The sequence below is a fragment of the Camarhynchus parvulus genome, chromosome 4 (assembly GCF_901933205.1).
Source record: "Camarhynchus parvulus chromosome 4, STF_HiC, whole genome shotgun sequence".
Lineage (NCBI taxonomy): Eukaryota > Metazoa > Chordata > Aves > Passeriformes > Thraupidae > Camarhynchus > Camarhynchus parvulus.
The window spans coordinates 30,164,352-30,180,651 of record NC_044574.1 but is presented as its reverse complement, the minus strand read 5'-3'; the positions used below and the strand labels follow the sequence as shown (position 1 = coordinate 30,180,651).

Below are 16,300 nucleotides of genomic sequence, written 5' to 3'. Positions count from 1 at the left end.
AAAGATATTTATATCAGGTTATGTACATATATCAGGTTATATTGACATAACTCAAGCTATATAAGGACCTTGTAACTTTGACCTAAGTTATATAGGCATCACCACACAGCCTACCTAAAATCCACACAGGACGCAGAGTAATTAAAAATCGCACTACTGCCAAAGTGGAAACCGGTGCCACGGGTTTTCTCCCAGCCTTGCCAAAGAGAGGCGATTCTATTTCAGACTCTCCTGTGCGGAAGTTGCCATTTGTGGAAGGGCGACTGAACATGAACTGCTGAGCTTCCCCATAACTGCACGGGCGTGGCCGTCCCAGGCCGTGCCGTGCCGGGCTGGGTCGGGCCGTGCCGGCGCTCCCGCCCCCGGCGGGCGGGGCTCTGTCATGTGGCCGCGGCTCTGGGAAGCGCCGCTCGGAGCGGAGCCGGGCAGGACCATGGCGGGCCGGGCGCTGCTGGCGCTGCTGGTGCTGGCGCAGCCCGCCTGGGCGCCGGACCCGGTGAGCCTGGCGGGGGACGGGCGGGGGCGAGCGGGCCCGGCGGGAGCAGATCAGCCCGGGGCTGGCGGGGGGGATGCGGCCGCCGCCCTTCCCCAGGCGGGAGGCCGGGCGAGCCTCGGGATCCACGCGTGTGGATGCGCGGCAGCGCCTCGCTGCCCCCACGGGCTCCCCAGGCCGGGCAGGGCTCCTGCGGGAGCGGCGGGAGGGGCTGTACGAGCCGTGGCTCGCTCCTGCGCTCGGGTCCGTGCCCGTCTGTAATGTCAGTGTCGCCCTGCTACGCCGCAGCGGCGATCTCCAGAAGGAAAGTTCCAAGGTGCTTGCTGCAAAAGCGCACGGTTGTGAATCTGCTGAGTGTGTGCGCTGTGGCTCGCCCGAGGGGAGGAGCGTGGAGCAGATGGACTTAGTGTGTCCTTTCTTGCTCTTTTGGCCGTTTGGGTATTTTTAACTGAACAAATGAAATATTTAACTTTTGGTGGAATTGGGAAGCTGGGAATGCGGGAGTAGGCGTTTGGAGCAGGCTGGCTTCCATCTCCTGGGCATGTAAACAGTTGCTCTTGCTTCCTGGTGTAATCCTGCAGCAGCGAAGCATTCGTTCATCTCTTGAAGTTCCTAAATTTACTCGTTCTCTATGAAGAGAACAGGTTTTAAATATGTCTGGGTTTCAAAATATTTTTTGCAATCTATTTTTAAATATTTTAGGAATATACTACCTCTTTTATTCTTTACTTTGCTCCAAGTCTTTTTTTTTTTTTAAGTAAATTGCATTGATTTGGGGAAAATTATTGTGGGTTTTGTGAAAGGGCAGAGCTGCAGGAAATTACTGTGGACATCTGGATGGCCAGTGTTCCCTTAGCATCTTTTAATACACAGGATTTGGTTTTTCTCTCTCCCCTCTCTTCCCTTCTTCCAGTCCCATCCTACCAGCCAAAACCAGCTTCCTAATGCTATAAGCTATCTGCAGCTTAAAACACCTTCAGAATTTTAGCCAAAAGTGTCCTGGAGTGTGGAGTTGTAGGAGAAAGTGCCAGCTGTCAGCAAAGTAGTAGCATGAGAGTTTGATTTGCATGTGGTTTCACTTGGTACATCTTTGCACTTGCACAATATCCGCTGTGTATCCAGGTTGTGCTGCTGTGCAGCCAGATATTAGGCTTGGATATTTTATTTTTGTTGCGATGCAGGGTTGCATCACATGCTGAAGAATTCTTCCTAAGTGCCACTGGGTTCATGTCATTAACAAAGAGCACAGAAGATAAATGCCTTGAATTGCATCTCAGAGGTGCAGTCCCTTCAGCTTTCGCTGAGGCCCCCTCAGCCATGCTGACCTTTTTGTCCAAACTGCAATTTAGGTTGTCTTGTCAGTGCTTTTTCTACTGCAAGAATACTCTTAACCTCTCTCTTCAGAAAGGTGAACTGCATTGTTGCTGTTCAACAATAGTGTTGCATTGGCATTATCCCATGGGTGAAGGGGAGCAGAGAGGAAAATGTGTTACATCACAGAGTTCATAGACCAAAGGATGCTCAATATAACAGATTGACTGAAAAGCTGGAATTATATTTAATAGCTCAAAGAGGTAATTTTCTATTTGCTTTTACATAGGAAGGTGAAAAATATAAAATACATAAATATTAAGGAGGGATGCCAGAGACGGTCTGCCTCAAAAATAAAGAAATAAAGGAAGTGCTGGTATTCCTTAGACTGGACAATCTACATTCAGTCTGTTTCATATTAATGAAATCAGGCTAGGTGTCAAAATATTTATTCAGCAGTTATTAAACCATGCATTAATTTTCTGTAGTCCAGTCAATAATAACTGTTACTACTTGATATTTTTTTACAGTTCACCCAATTAATCTCAACAGCTCGCTAAGTTACTTGTTTCTGTTCCACTTTTTTTTTTTTACACAGTCAAAATATAAATCTCTATGATACTTCCACTTTTTATTCCCATATTTCCCCATACCATGTTCTACTTCTCCTCCGCTGTGTTATCTTCCTGTTAATGTTTCGATCCCGTGCTGTCACACGTCTGGTTTTGTGTCGTTACATACATCTCAGTTTCAAAGTTGGCACTATGTAAGATAATCAAGATATGCAACCTACTGGTAAGAGTACATTTTAGAAAGCAAAACAAAGGGAGCATTAAATCACCATTCAAGAATAGCTGTATTGCTCTTAGGGGGTTCAGTGGGTGTTTGAAAAGCACATTTATAGTGGTAATCTGCTGTCTGGGTCCAGCTGCCAATAGCTTTTTCTAGGGGATGACCTCTGGCTTGTCACATTGGAAACTGAAGGTGATTCTGTCATGCTGGAAGGATGTTCCTGGCTTTCTTGGACAGCATTTATTGTTCTTCCAGTGTCAAGCCTCTGCAGAGAGGAGAGCCCCAGTGACCACAGTGATAACTTCATAGCTTATTTTACTCTGGTTATTTAAAGGTCTTGATGGATTTTCTGCTGCTGCCGGAAAATTCTTTAGGTGTCTTTTTTTTTAACCTTCTCAGAAAGCTTTGCAGATAATCTTTAGCTGGTTGCAAAAGATAACATTTTTTTTTATTCCCTGTTAGAACTTAGTGTAAAAAAAAAACAAAACAGCAAAATCCCCCACTTCTAGTTTTCCGATTGTCTTGACATCTTTTTAAGTTGCTGCCTATTTGCCAGGAGCTGTTGCAGTCACTTGGTTTGTTCTCATTGGAGAAGAGACTGAGGGGAGACCTCATTGCAGTCTACAGCTCCTCACAAGGGGAGCATAGGGCAGACACCGATCCCTTCACTGATCTCTTCTTGTTGCTGATCAACAGTAGGACCTGAGGGAGTGGTCTGAAGCTGTGTCAGGGAAGGTTTAAATTGGGTATTAGGGGAAGGTTTTTCACCGAGGCTGGTGGAGCACCTCCTGTCAGAGATCAAGATGCATTGTTCTCAGGCACAGGGTGGGACTCTTGGACTTGTCCCATGCAGGGCCAGGAGTTGGACTTGATCATCCTTTGTGGGTACCTTCTAACTCAGGATATTCTGTGATTCTATGATGTAATAGTTAACCTAAAGAAACAGTTAATATTAGCTCTAATTTCTTCAGATGCCTCAATCAATTTTGAAAGATGTACAGGTTGTTTTAGGAATTACTAACTTCTTTACCTTGCTTTGTACATAGACAGGTTAGAAATCTAAAAATACCACATGTAAGGAGGGAATATTTTCTCTATTCTCTATCCCTTTATCTGTTGCATTCCTTACCTTTTTTTGTAGCTTGGCTGCAAAGCACAGGGAAGATAAAAATAGGTGCAGGTACAGGATTAAAATCTCAGGGGAAGGTGCCAGGAGTGACATAACGTTTAGCGCCTTTAGCTTAAAATCCTCTGAAATCAGTTTTGCACAGGTGCCACTGTTTCCTCTGTGAGCATGGGCTCTACTGACAGAGCAATGGAATTCTGATCCACTTTGGATAAGTTCTTTTATAGAAGCTTTATCTGTCAGGAAACATATTTTTGATGGAGATATTTCCTGAAGGTCCAAATGTGTACATCCTATCCAGTAGGATGTATATGTGATGTCGCATCTTTCTGATGGATTTTAGAATTGCAGGATGGAAAATTGCACAAGACAGTTGCGTCAATACTGTTAAGCATTTGTCTGGCTTTGCACAAAACCTCTGACTTTTGTTGCCTAATTAGTCATCTGATATCCCTCCTACCGTCCTTGTTTTGATGCTTCCTCACTTTGAAAATTAAATGGCCTTTTGTGTTTGACTTTTTGTTCCAGCTGTGCAAAGGCTGTTAAGTGCACTGCAGTGAAATCTCGGAAGCACAAAGCTGCTGGTCCTACACCTTCACCTCATGTGTTGGAAAATCAAAATTAATCTCATGCTTTCTCCCACCAACTGGAAACAGTAGAAAGAGATAATATTATCACACAGAGAAATCAATCCCAATTTAGAATTGCTCTTTCCAGTTGTTACAAATTAAGCTGTTTCAAGTCTATGGCATTGTGTAAGACATTGTGTTTTCTATATTAATGCATTAAAAACAGATAATGAGATTAGCCCAGAGAGAACATTGATGTGAGTTAACTTCTTTGTCCCAGTTACGTAGGTGCTGGAGATGTTGTAACAGTTTTCACTGGAACCAGAATGCATTTCAAGGACACACTAGTAATCTAATTAATACAACCTAATAAATACTGGAAATCGAGGGTGGGGAGGAAGGGAAATGGTGGTGGAAGGATCACTCCATATTTTGTTGTGTTCTCCCTCTCAAACAATTGTGCTTTGGGAGCTTTTCTGTGGACTCCCAGAACAGTACATGTTCCTTTCCTTTTTCTTAGGGAGATATATTAGACTCTAAGGAGCTTACTGAACTTCTCACATAGTTTTGGGACCAGACCTGGCCTGCTGTCAACTGGCCTGAAGCACAAGTGTGGGTGGCCAGTAGGCATTTGCTTGTATGTCACTGCGTAGAACATAGAATTACAATTGTGGCATGTATATGCATATGTTTATTATACTTATATGCATGCTTTATATAATTGATAGAAAAACAACCTTGAATTCACTTTGATTACATCTGAAATATTTCTCAAACTTTCATTTGTAACTACCCATGCTCCCAGGAATGAAGGTTACATTCCTGGGTTTTTTAGTTACATTCCTGAATTGCACCCCACATAATGTTTAGCACCACTTCAGCAGCACTTCTCCACGCTGAATCCTCAGCTCATTCCACCAGCTGAGGGATTGCCCAAAGTTCATTATGCTTTCCCTGCTCCAGCTGTACAGTGCAGCTTAACCCTAAACATAATTAGGAATGACACTGTAAAATGGGATTATGAATTGGACAAACAGAACAGACTGGTCCATACTGACATCTGAGGTTCTTGAACTTGTATAAAGAATATGCTTTTGAAGGGCTCTTCATTAAATCGTGTGGAGTAAAAATATATACAGTTTGTATATTTATCATACCCTTGTGCTTGCCATGGAATACATTAGGCAAGTTGTCTAGAGGTCTGTCAGACAGCATGGGGAAGATGCTGCTGGTCCCTCTTCATCTACTTTCCTCTTTCCAAAGTCCCAAGACTTTGAATTAACTGACTAGTCCTAAAGGTTTAATTCAAAACTAAGTCTACTAGAATAATAGTGTTTTAACAAAGAAGGTTAATAGTAATGTTTCATTGTCTTTGCAGTATGGAGAAGAGTGTAGGAGTAAAATGTACCCTCCTTCAGGACCAACGTAAGTAATCTGATTCAACTTGTCTAGCAAATTACAGAGAAGTTGTGATTTGCAAGTCTGAACATGATTTTTTCCTTGAAACTTGTTCCTGTTGCAGGTCTAAAAAATGCTAGTTACAGGTGGGAAGCACCTATTTTGTCAAATAATTTTTCAGAGCCTTCTTTAAATTTGATCTCTGGTGTTTTTCTCTCAGGTTCAAAGGTAATATACCCACATATGTCATAAATCTCGATTTACCTCCCAGCAGAAGGTGGGATGACTTGATGCGTGACAAAAAGACAGAGGTGAGAAATGCAGAACTGCTCTGAAGCTTAGCAGATCTAAAACTAGCACATAGCCTTTTGTTTTGAGAAAAGTTTTTAAAGGAATACATGTGCTAAAAGTATCTGAAAGGCATAATATTTCCTGTTGACTTTTCTAATATGATTCCAGTTCAAAATAATAGCTTGAGTAATTTTTTTTTTCTGTTTAACACTTAAGGTAACAGCATCAAGTGTAGAGACTTGTGTTTGGGATGTAGAGGTGTAAAAACCAGTGTGCCATAAACAAGTGTATGCCATTCCATTTATCAAATCTCCTTAGTGGTGAGGTGGTGCAGAATGAAGAGGGAGCAATACACCAAGGGAACAGCCTTGGTAAACTGAAGTGAAACTGAGGCAGCATTTCCTCTCTGCACCTCCCTACTTCTCTCAAAATGCTGTGTGAGATGATGAAATGGCAAGGGGGAAATTAAGAGCCTATTTCAAACTGCTTAAAACAGCTGTGGTGAAGATGGATGAAAATTGAGTTCAGTAATTTTTAATTTCTCAAACAAGGCTAGGGCTTTTTTTCTCTATCCCTTGACTTTAGACTTTCCACTCTGAAAGCCAGACAAATTCTACTTACGTGCTAATATTTATTTTAAAATGTGTTGGAAGCTTCAGGTTTCACCTTAAATTCTGGAGAGTTTTATCTCCTGTGTACTTTGGAGTTAGATCACATGGAGTGGAAGTCTTATTTGTGACATTTACATGTTGCACATCGAAAGCATGTGCTTTCATAAGCAGTTTATTGAGTGTTTTTGTCTTCAGTAACATCAGTGCTTAAGCAAAGAGCTTGAAATTAACATTCCAAAAGACAGAAGAGTGCAGAGTATTAAAATGTGTTCAAAGGAGCAGAAGATGAGGATGGCTTTCCTGTAATTTGTTATTTCTGGTAGAAGGACACATTGGAATTAATCAAGAAAGTTACTTGAACAAAGCTTGAAGAGCGATTCTAGTGGGGTCTTGGGGGTATTTGTCTCACTAAGAAGGTGACATTTAGCCCTTTATTTAAATATAGTTATAAATACTTTATATTTTTCTCAACAAAGTTTTTTTTTCAAAAGTCTGTGAAAGAGTTTTGTTAGTATGCTTAAGATCTTCTATTCAACAAAAGTCCTTGTTCTTTTTAGCTGAAGACTGTGGTCCAGAATATTAAAGATATAGCAAATACCTTCTTCCCCAGTGGCAAAGTTGTTGACATAGTGGATAACAAAATAGTAAGTATTTTCAGCTTAATTATTTTATTACTGTATGCTCTGACTACAGAATTAGAATGCTTATGAATCTGGCAATTAAGAACTTTCAAAGTTACTAATTTACAAGTTCTTAATTCCACTTCCAGAACAGAACAAAAATGCTATTTCAAACTGTCACTCTGAAATTTTGCCTTGTTGTCTACTCTGAATGACTGAAACCATTAAACAAAAATTGCAGGTCTCTTCCTCCTCTAATTTTTCCTAAGATCTTTTCAAGTTTGGATTAGTAACACTAGACAAATACGCAACAGCCTTTGATACTGTAGCAAAACACTTGACTGAAATTTTTTACCATGTTCCACTTCTTTTAAACAGTAGACTAAAATCAGGTTTTGAAAACTGTAATAGGGACAACTTTGACCAGGCCTCACCTTAAAAATTAATTTGATTCTGATTAGAGTACGCTTTGGCATGGAACAGGGGAAAGCAGTGTAGGGTTAGAGACAGCAAAAGGTCAGCTCTCTACCCCATCTTTAGTTACAGCTTATCCCTGTGTGCCTGAGTGGGCATAAATGCAGCTTTTACACTTTGCCATGCCAATGGGTGAAAATCAGGGATGCCTATAAACAGTGACATTGAGCTCCATTGCAGTTGAGCTTTTAATATATACGAGTCCTACTTCAATTTCTGTCTGTTGCTGCAAAGAGAGGCTGTGGTCGTGTCCATTGCTCACGTCAGTGTTTTGATAAGTGTTTAACTTCCCTTAAGTGTATACTTATCTTCCAAGTACTCTGCAAATATCCTCACATTCTACAGGCTGCAGAGAAATTAAACACTCAATAGCTGGGAGAAAAGTGTGCTTCTTGAGGAGACATTTGTTGTCAGTAACAAAATACTGTTAATTTAAACATATATAATACAAAAAAACTTTTCCTTTCAGGCTCATCTGACTGCTACACTTCCTTATCCTTTCAATGAAGAGCTCCAAGGGATTGCAAATTCATCTGGGATTCCTTTGGGTAACAGTTTCCAACACTTGATTAACATAGTGGAAAGCTAGGAATACAGACTCATTTAAAATTAGTGTGTTTACCAATATACAGTTAGTTGTAGCCATCTGTGACGTTAACAAATCATTACTTAAGTAGTAAAAGCAATAAATTACACCTCACCCTAAACAAAACCAGTGTTTTAGAGGAGAATGGAATAAATCACATAAGCCTTTTATCAGGCTGGGACTGCTCTACGGAGCTGTAAGTTCTCACTCCTAGGTTTTGGGAAGTGGAGCAAGTCTCAGCTCCTGTGCACCAGAATTTGAGGGAATCCTTTGTTCTTGTTGGTTTTGCACTCTGCTGTGTGTCTGCTGTTGACATAGAAAGAAGTCAAGGCTCAGTTTCCTGCTGTGCTTTCTTTTCCTTGTGGTCCTTGCCATGTCCTTCGGCCTTCCCTCTGTACCTCCTGCAAAAGAATGCCATTCCAGGTGAGGAGTAGGCACTGAGTTCTTCCAGAACTGAGAGAGAGCAGGACCACTGCCTGTTTGCACTGCTTCCCTCATACAGGAGCACTACACCTGCTGCTAGCAGCAGCTCCTACATGGCAGTAGTGGTGCATATAGCAGCTTTCTTCTTTAAAGTGAATTTTATAGTTTGTTTTGGGGTTTTCAGAGGAGGAAGTAGCAATGACTGTCAGCTTTGGGAATGGTGAGGCAGAAAGTCAGGGGATTCTGATCCCTCTTATTTGCTTCTCAGGAAGCTCTTGATTTTGCTGAACCAGTCATTTTAAAAATCAGAGGAGATTTAAATTGAAATGTTTAACAGAAATATTACAGAATACTGAATTTGCACTATGGTTTTTTTCCAACCATTTTTTCTGTTCATGGCAAGTTTCAAACTATTGAATTTTGTTTCTTCTTTTTTTTTCTAGGGGAAATCGTTATTTTTAACATTTTTTATGAAATTTTTACTGTATGTACATCAATAGTGGCAGAAGATAAAACAGGTAATGCAATCCAAAATCATGTTAACAGTTTTCTTTTATGTAGAACAGGGTCCAACTCAGTTATGCAAATACAGTCCTCCTTAACTGCAGCCAATAAGGTCTATTAAAGAGACTAAAAGATGCCTAAGGACTGATAATTAAAGGTATTCCTTGAGAAAGGGAATAAGTGTTCATAAGTGTTATAGGTTTAAAAAAGGACAGAAATGCTTTTAAAGATAGTTTGGGTTTGGTTTTGTTGGATGGTGAGTTTTTTGTGATTGGGGTGTTGGTTTTTTTTTTAAGAGGTGGTATTTGTTTTTCTAGGGGAAAGAAACACCAGTAACACACCTGAAACTTTGTCCGTGCCATGCAGGATTTTGTATCTAGTTTCTAGATATTGCATGTGTATGCTGGTAGAGAAAATGGACAGTCTCTTCTAAGAAAAGAGACTCTTTCATTCTCCTACTTAGTTTTGCAGCTCTTGTCTGCACCTGTTCCCACTTAGGAAGTTTGTAAGAGATTCTCAGAGGGCTTACAAACATCTCACTTTTAGAGGAAGCTCAAGATGTTGCCATTGCATTAAGATAACTTGGAAAGATTAGAAACTGAGATGGACAGCAGTTTGCAAGATTACTTGATTTCAGTTATGGCAAAACACTTCTCTGACCAATAAAAACCCATCATTATATTGTGGTTATGAAAAGGGCAAGTAGAGAATGCTATTTTCCCTGCACACTTTCCCAGGTATTTGACTGCTTACTCATTTCTTGGGTCTCTAAGCTGAAATTTGTCTATTTCTTTGGAAAATTGTATTTAATTATTTATTGTTTTATAGGGAAACTGTACCATGCCAGAAACTTGGATTTTGGACTCTTCCTAGGGTAAGTATTTAAACTTGTGACTTTTTTTTTAAACCCAGACAAAAAACAAGCTGAACCTTAAATAGATACATACATTCTTTGAGTCTTCTTTGGATGTCTGTAAGACTGTGACAAGTAATTCTCCATTGTGTGTTGTAAAAAAAGGCTAAAATGAAAAGATCAGGATGTTCTACTGATCTTATGTCAAATTGCCCCAAAGCATCAAGAACAGCTGTGTTTTGCTACTTACTTTTTTTCTCAGCTGCAGTTCAAACTGTGTCAAACCAAAGAATGGCCTATGTTACCTGATCTCTGAGGCACAATATATCTTGTTCTTTACATGATGGGATGAAGCATCAATTTTAATATATGTTGTGAAATGGAGATTGGATTGGGGCATGGCGTTTTAATGTTTCCTTCCCACTCCTCCCCCCCAGTTACTGTACTGTGCTCCACTGACACTTCCCATCATTCTTCATTTCCATACAAACTCTGTAGTTTGTTGCCCAGCACTCTTTAGTTCTCCTTTCATGCCCCTGATTAGGTAGTTCAGCATTTGCTTTTATTTCCCCAGTATATTTTGTAACATCTTTCATCCAGATGATGCTCAATGCACAATTAGGATTTAAATGCTCATCTTTATTAAAATTCTTACATACCTATTAAAACTCACCCATTGTCTACTGTGACTGCACCTGTCCCTTGGTTTGGCTTGTGTTGGACTTCTCTGACTTGCCAGATACTGTGAACATGATTCCTGAAAATTAAGCAAACTTTCAAAGCTTTTCCCAGAGTCTGGATTATTTCTAGAGAATTTAACAGTCTGCTAAGTGCTCTGTGTCAACCTTTTGCCTCCAAACTGGTCTGGCTTATTTTACAAACTAGAATTGGTACTTCCCTTCATGTAGAGCAAATCCAGTAGTGCATGGCTTCTTTTCTGCCTTTGAAAAATAAGAATTCAAGGTTTGGTGTCACAGGCAGTACCTGTGGCTCCCTTTGCCAGCAAGTAGAGAACAAAGTTATGTGTTCAAAACAAACCAGCTGTGATGGTGGTGCTTTTTAACCCTGAGCAATATATATGCTCTTGCTTCAAACAAAACTTAGTTCTTTTCACTGCCAGCCTCTGCATTTAGACTTTTTAGTTGTTCCTTGCTGGTGCTGCTCAGGTAACTACAGAGCAGTGATCTTGCCTCTGTAACATCAGAGGACAGGCATGATACACAGGATGTCTGCGTGCTGTGAAGGAAAGCTTTGAAAAACTACTGAGGGAAGTTTCAAATGCTGTACTCTCTCCGGCAGGTGGGATGTTAAAAATAATTCCTGGACATTAACTCGGGAACTGAAGCCTCTAGTGGTACTGTTGGACTTTCAGAGAAACAACAAAACAGTGTTCAAGTCCACAAATTTTGCAGGATATATAGGCATGGTGTCTGGAGTCAAACCAGTAAGTATGGGAATGGGGCCTTGTCAATTGGTTACAGATGCTTCAGACTTTCCTTTAATATTTAAAATTTTCTGTTTTCATGCTGTGCCTCGGGATGTTTTCCAATAAATGATCTCTAAGTTGTTCTGGTGCACAGCATAGCTACTTGAAGACAGATAAAAGAAAAAAATGCTGCACCTGTCCTTGTGAAAGGAGATTGCCTAAATGAAATGTTTCTGTTTGGACAGTTCTTAAAAACAGCATTGAATTTTGAATATGAACAGGAGTGAATACGAAGTGCTGAAGTGGTTAGAGTTTCTTGCTGGCTAATAGCTAATGCTGTGATCCCAGAGGGGAAACAGCACATTTGTGCTATTTAGTTCTTTCTGCAGTCCTTCTTGGAAAAGGCAGTCCTGCATTTTAAATTTTTTTTTGTTGGGTTTTCATTTAATAGGCACCTGAAATCTGGGGTTTATATACATCTTAAAAACCAGCAGTACAGAACTATATCAGGGTGTCCAATTTGCCACAACTTTTCCTTTTCTACATGCTCTATCTTCTGTTACAGGTAGACTTTCTTCTTGTAGAGCATTTCTGGCATAAATCCCTGCATTGTATCCATGTATTTTTGTCTTCTGCTCAAATAAATTTGGAAGATGCCATTCTGAAAATGATTCGGTGTAGCTGAATTCACTTTTTGTCTGAAACATTAGTTGCAGGAGACTGAGATTTGAGTTTGAATTGTGTGTTCCAGTTAGCATGGGCTGCAGTGTGTGCAGCTGCATGCCCATGCAAATAGCAGTAACATAGCAGGATGTGCTTAGCACTGGGACTTGAAAATCTGCCTTCAAACTAGTGTAGTACTCAGAGGTCTGAGAAGAAGGTGACACATAGCAGGGAAAGGAAACTGCTGATTCAGCAATGCAACACAGACCAAGAGGAAAACATGGCCACAGGCTTGACTTGCTCAGCATAAAAGCATGCCTTGCTGATTGTCTGCCTGCTCAAAAAACTAATTTCTACTTATTCAAGCCCTGACAAATTAGGTTCTTCTCTACATGAGCTTGATCTTGCAGGGAAAAAGTCTAGCAAACAAGCAGCTCAATTGACATCTAAATTGCAATGCTGCCTCTTGTTTATTACTGGTACTCATGGGCTGGCAATGTCTGAAGGTTGGCTTGTTTAATGCTTTTCAGAACTTGTTCACTCTGACAATGAATGAGCGTTTCAGTCTTGATGGTGGTTATGTGGGTGAGTAATGCTCATTTCTTTCATTATTTCTGCACAAGTTTTCCAGACCTTGGGCAAACCAGTTACCTTAATAAACAGACACACAAGTGGTGAAAAGATTGCAGGTGAGTTACATAAAATGCAGCTTATTTTAAAACCAGCTGTGAAAGTTAGAATTGCATCAGTGAACCATCTGAAAACAAATTTTTCTGATATTTTGCAGGAATCTTTGAATGGTTTCTTGGTAGAAGAGATGGTATGTGGATGGGCTTTCTTACAAGAACTGTATTAGAGAATGCTACAAGGTATTTCCTCTCCCTCTAAATATCATGCTCCTTTAATCTGCTTTGCATTCAACTAGCATGAATACTGTAGATGTATGCTTAATATCCAGTTATATAGATACCTTCCTTGTGGCCTTAACTTCTAATAGTTCTGGTGTTGCTGGTACTCTGGAGCAGGAGGCAAAGCATCACACGTGATCCCTCAAATATTTTTCCTCAGACTTCATTTTTCCTGATGAGCCTGTTGGTAATCAAAATGGGTAACAGCATTCTGCATCAAAGCACATCCAACGTACCAGTACATTGTAGGAAGTAAGGAGAAACAAAGCTGTTATGTAATAAATCAATTCAGTGGAATATGACACAGTATGTCATCATTTTACTCATATTTTAAGTGTAGAAAAAGTGCAGAGAGCACCTCTAAACAATCTTACTTTAAGTACAAAATGAGACAAGAAGCTTTGCTTAAATGTGTTCCTTTATCATGATCCTGTTTCCTCATATGTGCATGAAAAGGGAAGAAAGGCTTAACTACCCAAACTTGTCCTGGGTCTGTGGAACTTGCTCTTCAGTACTTGAACCATTTATAGCATTTAACAGTCCAACATCATCTTACCCACAGTTACCAGGATGCAAAAGACAGACTGGCAAAAACAAGATTGCTGGCTCCAGCTTACTTTATTCTGGGAGGAAAAAATTCTGGAGAAGGGTGTGTGATAACTCGATCCAGGACAGCTGCTCTGGATATCTGGGAGTGAGTATGCTTGACCTGACTCAGCCTTCCAGAAGAGAACAAGTTCCACCACTAATTGTGTGCTCTGTTTCTTGTGACTTCTGTTGTACAAGAACTCACTTCTTTACCATCATTGAAAAATACCACAGCAAGCCTAAAAATATAATGTATCTGTGTATAGAATATATACAGTATATGTGTACTTGCTATATACTTAAAGAAGCAAAACACAAACTTAGACCTCTTTTCCAGCCTTGATATCAAGAAGGGTACATGGTATGTGGTAGAAACCAACTACGATCGCTGGAAGCCTCCACTGGTGCTGGATAATCGTAGAGGACCTGCAATGAAATGCCTGAACCAGACAACACAAGAGGTAACATCCTCCAAATACCTCATATCCTGCTGGTGTGAAACTCCCAGCTTGCACTACTGACCTGACACAGCCAGGAGCATTCAGGTTATTTTCAAGCTCAGCTGTAATGACACAAGTGGCTGATGATTTTGTGGTAACTTGTCTCTGCTTCTGGGTTAGAAGAAGCTGCCTCTTCACATGGGGAAGGTTTGTGGGTTTTTTGTTTATTTGTTTGGGGTTTTTGGGGGTATTGTTTTGTTTTTTGGTTTGGGTTTTAATTGTGGTTTTAGGGGGGATTGGGTTTTCGGGATTCTTTTTGGTTTGGTTGGTTGGTTTGTTTGTTTTGGGCTTTCTTTTCATCTAGGTGGGTTTTCTGAAGGTATCTCCAGCAGCTGCATATGCAGGAGGGTACACCAGAGACACCTTGAGAAAGACTTTCGGTGTTTTTAGGGTAGTTTTGCCAGTGAAATTCAAACACACACTCTGGGACAGCAAACACACTTAAGTGTGCCATGCTCTACTAAGATCTGGTCTGGTCAAATTTTTGAAGCCCACATTCTTCTAGTATCAAAGTGTTATGGGTATCTTGTACTCTTAAAATTGCATTGTGTTTTTTAAGTGAAGTGTGAAATAGTTCTCAGCATTACATTAACAGGTAATGCCCCTTAATATCAGTGTATTATTTTCTTGCAGAATCTCTCCCTACCTGCAATTTATGATGTTCTCTCCACAAAGCCTGTGCTCAATAAGGTAATGCTTCTGTTTTTGCAGGAAGTTTAGAGTGGGGAGCAGACCACTAACTACTGTACATATAAGGAGGAGGCTTCAGTGGTACATTCAGGGGTTTTTAGGTGAAAACATATGTGTTAAAACAAATTTCATATTACTTTGTGAAAGCAAAATGTAATTGCTGGAATAGCTATTTCCCAAAGGCCCTACAGCTTTAAAATTCTCAGTAGCTTGAGCCCTTTCCTCATAATAGGTGGTCCTGGTTTGAGGCAGCAGCTGCTCTGGAGACATCTTGAGCACCCTTCTAACCAGAACTAATGTGTGATCTATGTCTTTGTAATTCACATAAAACAAGTTAATATACCTCATGATGTAGCCATAGTACAGGGACACTACTCTGGCAACACAAGAGGTTTTAGTCTGGAATTGAAATTTTGGTGTTCAGGAAAAAAAAATCTGAAGGAAATAGTTTTTAATAGTTCTTGAATGATGAAGCTTAGTTCCTGTGCTAAGTGGAGGCATTCTTGACTGAGAACACAGACAATTCATACTTGCATGTATAAAAAAGGTAAATGCTCGTTTTAGTAGAACTGTTCAGCTGTATCAGAGAGAGTTTTCCACTAATGCCTGTAATGTGGTTGATTTTCTTTTTTCCTCTTCCCGCCCCGTGCCCATTAGCTGACAGTGTGCACCACGCTGATGGAGGTGTACAGTGGCCATACAGAGACTTACCTGCGGGAGTGCCCAGATCCCTGCAGCCCTTGGTAGCCCTGCTCCTCTCCGTGCTGGAAGCTGCTTGTCCCAGCTGGTGTCCTCCACGAGAAAATGCTTCTGGAAAGAGATTACTCTGACTCCTTTCTTCAGAAATCTAATGGCTCTACAGAAATGGCAAAGTGCTTCTAACAGTGAAGGACCCTATCTCATAGCGGACTTTCCTGCTTTGTAACCAGCAGTTCTGCTGACAAGAAATGTATCCTCATGAGTGTCTGGTGTGATTTCAGCTGTTTCTGCCAGATGAGTTCAGCAGTTAGTTCTAGATCTCTTCAGTCTTGGCAGTATTCTTGGTGTGTTGTTGGTGGGGGGTTTGTTCATTTTTGGCGTTTTTGGTTTGATTTATTTAGATTAAAATCCTTCTAAATAACACAAATTATAATGGCACCTACCAAGCATCAAAAAGAATTGGCCATCTGGGACAATACAATTCTGTTATTCTTTCATAAGCACTTAAAATTAATTGCTATTGTTCTGGTATAATGGGAGGATATGTCTGATATACCCTTTTACAAAATAACCTACCAAGTGTCATATTTACTCACAGAAATATGGGGAAATACCTGAAACAAGATCTGAGCCAAGAATGTCTTGCTACTGATTTATAACTCTTTTACTGAAGCTCTTTCTTGGCCTGTTAATAAATGTGGTTTTTTAATACAGATTTTCTGTTGTCTCAAAAAAAAATACTAATTCAATAAAGAAAAGATACTTTCTGTCACCA

General features: G+C 40.3%; 1 protein-coding gene across 1 annotated transcript; it reads left to right on the top strand.

Annotated features, from left to right (window-relative positions):
- The first annotated feature begins 368 nt into the window (after positions 1-368).
- ASAH1 (N-acylsphingosine amidohydrolase 1) lies at positions 369-16,300 on the top strand. Its single transcript, XM_030948168.1, has 14 exons — positions 369-496; positions 5,670-5,716; positions 5,910-6,000; positions 7,149-7,235; positions 8,155-8,233; positions 9,138-9,212; positions 10,027-10,072; positions 11,351-11,495; positions 12,671-12,725; positions 12,928-13,009; positions 13,611-13,742; positions 13,974-14,097; positions 14,770-14,826; positions 15,484-16,300. Exons 1-14 carry the CDS (start codon positions 383-385, stop codon positions 15,571-15,573), a joined length of 1,224 nt encoding a protein of 407 aa, XP_030804028.1. The 5' UTR covers positions 369-382; the 3' UTR covers positions 15,574-16,300.